General features: G+C 39.3%; 1 protein-coding gene across 1 annotated transcript; it reads right to left on the minus strand.

Moving 5' to 3' along the window:
- Window positions 1-11: 11 nt before the first annotated feature.
- On the minus strand, window positions 12-1,401 carry LOC103523768 (putative oxidoreductase GLYR1 homolog; the record flags this gene model as incomplete). The annotated part of the gene is given in 3 exon segments (XM_008488784.2): window positions 12-191; window positions 596-758; window positions 1,189-1,401. Coding segments are annotated over 3 exon segments (556 nt in total), but the record flags the coding sequence as incomplete, so codon positions are not given.
- Window positions 1,402-6,659: the final 5,258 nt, after the last annotated feature.

A 6,659-nucleotide genomic window follows, 5' to 3' on the forward strand; every position in this document is an offset into this window, starting at 1 on the left:
TTAAAGCTTACCTTGTCCTTTGTTCAAAATCATGGGGCAGTTGAGTGAGGTGAGAGAAATGATCTCGAGTAGATCTTTTTGTTTCAACCCAGCCCTGTCTGCCAAAGCCATGCCTTCTGTTAACCCAGCCAGAATGATACCGTTCATCAATTGCATTACCAAGTTCATCTTGGAAGCGTTGCCCACTTCACCTGTTGAAAATCAAATAGCAAGTATGTAAGAAATTATTTGAAATAAAAGCAACACTGTAAAATTCTATTGGAAATAAATACTATAAGTTACTATTGCACATTTTGCTTTCATGGAAATTGGACAAACCATTTGAAAGCTTTTCTCGGGGGAAAAAAAGAGAAAATCGAAAATTTGAAATTCAAGTTCGTACATTTCTTTTATCTAATCTTTTGTATCTTTTCTTTTTCTAATCCATTTTATCTCTTCTTTTTTTCCAAAGGAAAAAAAAAAAAAAAAAAAAAATCTGAAAGAAAGGGTCATGGAAGGAACTAAAGTTACAACATTTTCAACCTCCTTTGCCAAATTGCTGAAATTGATTTCTAAAAATTCCAAGTGTCCAAGAATCTTAATCCAGGTGACTTACCCATATAGAAGGAATTGACTCCCATTGCAATGAAGCAGGACTGACAGTCTTCAAACAGTGACCTGTCTCCTGCCGCTAGGATAACTAGCTTTCCTTCCTCAGCCTGAGTTTTACTACCCTGGATCTGTGCTTCCAGATATCTGCCTCCCTTGTTTACAATAGCCTGTGAAGAAATTAACAAGTTATTAAAACACCTGGTACTGGTACTGGGACAAGGAATAAAATGAACATTAGCCTGCAAAAGTTTTTTATGGCCGACGTACCTATGTATATAAAGGTAGATTCTAACATGGCTAGTCTAGTTGGATTGGAAGGTAGAGCGTCTGCCTTGTAAGCGCTAGGTCGCGGGTTCGATTTCCGTCTCATATCCTATCCTCTCTTCGATTTTGGGAAAATAAGACCTCCGTTGTTACACTTCTATCTATCAAACCTCTTCTTTCTAATGTAGGTTTGATGTGCTATTCAAACCCCGAGTCAAAATTGGACAACATTAAGCAAAAAAGAACCATCCACAAGGGGAATTATCTCATGGATCGTTCTTTTCTGCTTAATGTTGTCCCATTGCAATATTGAACCCTACACTCAATACTAACCTCGGCAATGTCCTGTGAGGTCTCCGGATCAATTCCCGTCATTTCCACATAACCCTTGGACGTTGTGGTTTCCGACAGAACGCCACAGTTACCGAATATCAAATCCTTTGCGGCCTGTGGATCCGCCACACAGGAGAATGTAATGTCCGCCATCTGAACTACATCTGATGGCGTGAGACCCTGCTCTGCTCCGGCCTTCACGAAATCGTCACACTGAAACACGTAAAAAAATAAGAAAATTAATAAAATATGATACACATAATTCTTTTTAATTTTGTTTCACCTTTACAAAAGACAAAACTGTTAAAAAAAGATTTGAAAGAGAAGTTGGAAGTGAGCCACGCCCAAAACCGAGCCGCATGGAAGAGGTTGATTCAAAATGTCTACTCCACTTGAGTGGGAAAAGACATAGTAAAAGAAGAAACATGTCTGGGGAAAAAAGAAGAGAGCAAAAAGGAAACAAAAAGTTGAAACCAGGGCGAAATTAACGCCAGAGGCATTCTCTGCCACCTAGCTCTCAATACTGTAAGTAGGACATTCGATGTGTGTCTGTGTGACATATTTTGTGCCAGAAGGTAAATGTATGTAAGTAGGTTATAAGGAAACAGTAAGGCGGTGAAATAAATGCAAAACATGTACATACATTTTACATCATCAAGATGAAAATACTTGGATTTTGCAAAGGGAATAAAAAAAAAAATACTACAAAAGAGATATCCGCACCTATACCTTATCCATTTGAATATGGCAGCAAGGAGTCATCGACCCAAAATGAAAGAACCAATCAGAATGCGAGAACTCCTTGCATTGTTGCAATTAAGGTAAAGGTCTATTTTTATAAACTCTCTCTTTTAAAAAGCAGAGGTAGCTTCGATCTGTAACCTTTTTTTTGAGGGTCAAGTCCAAGAGGTTGAATTCTAGAACAGGTAAAGATGGTATCTATTTTTAATACTCGCATCGGGTACTTATTATGCAATTTGGTATGTTTGTGATCATTCATTATCATTACCTATCTGGATTTAGTAGACATCGTGTTGTTCTAATTTCAGTTTTTTAGTAATTAATTATTTTATTTAGAGCAATGTTATCAATTAATTATTTTATTTAGAGCAATATACTGCCAAAATGAGACTGAAAAGTCCCTTTCCCTTTACTTGAGCAGTCCAAACAAAGTCTTTGTTCAAAAAATGAAATAAAATAATAATAAACAATTTATTATTATTCAATTCTAGTAAGAAATCATCTTTTCGTTACTTTTTATAGGAATACATAAATCATTACGAATACTGAATACCATCGGCATAAAAAAAAAAGTATCATTGTGGGAGGAAGCACTGTGCAATGTACCTTCCTCCTTTAAAGATATTCTACCGTTGAACCTTTGACACGTTTGGCAACGTAGCCTACTTTTTAGATGAATCCTTGCTGCCATATTCAAATGGATGAACCATAAGTATGCCATAAACTGAAGAGCGCTTTTGTTTATTGTTGGACATAAAGCACACAAAAATTCAAAATGAAAATAACCCAAAGGCGCCAAAGTCTCGTCTTGCAAATAACAAAACCAGAATAATATTATATGTAATGTGTGCGCAAACCCACGTCATACAGGACAGTAGATCTCATGCGCCTCCATTTACTACATTTAGGCACAGTTTTCACGTTAAGAGCCTAAAGAAGTAATTTTCAATTCTTTTGGAGAAATTCTATAATTATTAGCAACGAGCACAGACATAATTTTTCAATTCGGGCAAATTCAATTTAATATTTTCTGACTTTTAAAATACACCTTAGGTACCATTTTATTTGAAAAAAAGAACATAATATATAAGTATAAACAATATTTGAATTTGCTGCAACATTTTGCAATGGATTCGACCCTTCAGAACTTTTTAGTCTTTTTAACCTCAAGATGCTGCCTTATTCTTCTATTCGCTGAAGAGCTAAATTACAGGGGACTCCAGGATGCAAGTAAGGAGAATAAATGTGCATTTGTGTATACTGTCCGGTATATGTAAAAGGCTGTTTTTCTTATGATGTTCAGTCCCTGTTTGAATATTTCAATAGGCATTTTAACCGGCAAAAACGGCTTTCAACAATTTTTGCATGCATGAAAAGTGTCCTAAAAAGAGCTCTGTTACCTTAAAGAAAATGTGTCAAATATGACTGGCGGGCGTCAAAATCACAAGCCACTTTCTGTTCAATGAGACATTCCAAAGCTCACAAGAACCTTCATCATCGTCGCATGTTCTTAATAGGAGACCTTTTACTTTTCCGAATATGTCTCATTAAATTGGAACGCTTTCCTGGAAAGATAGACTTTAAAGTTCCAACAATTGATGCATTGCATATCCATGACTTTGACTTGGACTCGGATCACCCAATCTCCGAAATCCACTGTGGCTTAAGCACGTGAATTTTCGGCTTCTCGTTTCTAATGTTTGTAATAATCACGATGCTCTCTCTGCTGTTACAAGCTGCATGTATCTCTTAATGCAGGTATACTTATAGGTGCATACAATAAAATTACTAAGATTAATGACGTAATCAAATAACATAATAAAATACGGTATGCTTAGGAGTATGAAACAAACAGTTCGAATGTTCTGTACTTCTGACTAATGCGAGAAGCTTTACATCATCCTCTTGATGTCTTTCCTGAGCTTTAGACATAAGGTTGATTTACAGTCTTTTGAGTCAGACAGTGGATAGGATACCAAGAATTGAATCATTGCAAAGCTCCATTTTCTTAGTATGGATCTGGTTCAGGTATATCAGTGAGGTATTACGTTCGAGCCATCCAAATAGGATGGATCTGGCAAGCATTTCACCATTAAAAGCTCAAAAACAGAAGATCTCAGCTATACTACCTACTGACTTACTCAAACTTCTTTTTTCCCTTAAATTAAAACAAATAACTCCCATACTTACTGCTATGAAATGGACACGAGGAGTATTATTTATCAATCTCAGGACCCGGGGAGTTGTCGTTCCTCGGACTCAGTCTTGGCAGATACCCAAAGTTCTGGAAAAAAACAGAGAGGTCAGAGGTCCTAATAAACAGACACAGAATTAGTTCAGGCGAGGGTCTATACAAGATAGATATGAGGACTTGTTGACCGAGGCAAACATTGCAATGAACTAACTAGTCAATATCAGTCTTCTCTGAGTCAAGAGAACTCACCACAAAATCTTACACCACTTTGCCTGTGGCACGTGCATGGAGAGAGTAATTGGGTGGTCTAAGTCCTTTTGGAGTCATAACTTCAGAGATCCACTCACGTCGATCCCGCGCGAGTTATTCAACTCTCGAAAGTCGGAGAGTCCGGTTTGGTTTTTTGGTCCCTAATCTTTGGAATCAGTATTTTTTTAATTTCAATTACTTTTTCTGGGCACTACAATTATTGCGTTCTCATCGTCCCAAAATCAAAGCAAGGAGTATAGGATACAGCAGAAGCCAGTCGTTCCGAGAAAGACACCTTTACGTCTACAGTATTTCTACGTGACAAAGTTCGCCCCGACGCGAGAACTCGAAGCGAACAATTTAAAGCGCTTACCGGGCCAGACGATCAGATCTGTTTGCGTGGCGGTTCCCTTTGATTCGCGTCCACTACTTTCTGGTTCTCCTGTTGTTTCTATTAATCCTTTCATATCACAATCTACTTCCAATGCTATCATCCTACCCAACCGGCCATGCTAACCTGCCAAAGCTATTTATTTCATTTAGGCTTTAGGGGCGTAGGATTATCAATATCTGAAGCTCTTCCACCTACCATATGATATTGTTATTGTTTACAGCTTTGTTGGAACACTTACCTGATTTCCACTAGTAGCCAGAGCTACTATATGCGAGCTATGAACCAAGTGGCGAACAAATGTCTGAAACACAGGACAGACGAAACTATTATTATACCTACGATTATCACAAAAATACGAGTATGTTAATAAGTAGACAGAGCACCCTTTTCACTCACAATCCACTTTTTTTACTATTAAAGAGATCTACATACTTTTACTGACATACAATTAATACCCTACTAACTTCCTCTTTCGTCCCGAGATTGGCCATCTTAAACCCGTATTCAGTCACCCGGGCCACGCCCGGCACACACGTTTGACACCTCAGAGCCCATTAATGGGTTACACTGCCCATTGGAGGCTCCTCAGATCCTGCTGAACTGTTTGATGCTTCTTTTCTGTTGTAAACCATTTAAGAAACCATTCTTTTTCTTTTCCATCTTCTTTACTTCAGGCCTTCAACCTCGGTGACCGACACACTGTATGACTTACGGTGAATACAGAGTGCCGCGGAGGGATGCCGTGTGGACCCTCGTCAATCGTTTCTTAACCACATATCCAGTCCATACATAGTCGTACAGTCTTGTAAGGGTTAGACTGGCCACCCAGTATACTCCGCCTACACTACGTCTGTAAGCGCGACAAAAAACGTAAAGTGATGCCAATTTAGGTAAGCATTATGGTGGAACAGAATTAAAACGCCACCTACACACAAAAAGCACCACCAACAAGTAAACCAAAACCACACTGCAATCAAACCGACACAAGTAGGCCAGCCGCTACTCTAAGGTTTAGCTGAAGCGCTACAAGGGCGTTACTCTAAGGCGCGTTTACTAACGGCCTAACAAGGTTAGCGAATAGATCTTCCGCACCTGAGTTTGGCGGTTTCAACCGCAAGTGACGACATCATAAAATTTACCGCGATGGTAGAGAGAGAGACTAGGGAGAGACAGGACGCAAAAACAAGGCAGGGTGCCGTCCCTCCGGGAGATTTTTTTAGCCCCCCGTACAGTGATTCGAGAAAATCAGTCACCTATGCACCCCGTACGCTATATTTGTTTTAATATTCAGCTTTCATATTATTCTGATTTGATTTTACTTCTTTATGTACATGATTTAAAATCAGACCTAGAGCGCCGTTCTCCCTTTATTCGCAATATAAACTGTTCACAGTCACCCATACCACTTTATTGGCCCGTCCGCTCGGCGTAGCTTTAAACATAGATGACGCTAAAACCGCGTCTCTAAACTTAACGACTGAAGTGTTACCTCTAAAACTTTCTCGCTTGAGTTCATCAGGTCGTACATCGCGAGCAATTTCAGATCAGCAGCATTTGTGTGAGAAAATGTGAAAAAAATCCGCCAGAAACCCCAGCTTTTCTTTGTTTCTTTTGGGCCTTTATGGTTTTCTCCAAAACTTTGCACCCACCATTTTCGTGATCGCTGGTAAAAAGACCCTTTAAATTGTGAGTATATACAGGTCACGCAGGCCTTTGGATACGTCCTACTCTACAGTGGGGACCGACTGAGGCACGGGGAGCACAGACTGCACGGACAGACCCGAACACACGAACGCGAATAGCCAATAGTTCCGGTCCACTATACTTTTATTTTATAACCAGAAAGGAGACGGCACTAAAACGGGAGGGGCGAAAGAGAGAGAGAGAGCAGCG

This window comes from Diaphorina citri, unplaced genomic scaffold (assembly GCF_000475195.1).
Source record: "Diaphorina citri unplaced genomic scaffold, Diaci psyllid genome assembly version 1.1 scaffold38695, whole genome shotgun sequence".
Lineage (NCBI taxonomy): Eukaryota > Metazoa > Arthropoda > Insecta > Hemiptera > Psyllidae > Diaphorina > Diaphorina citri.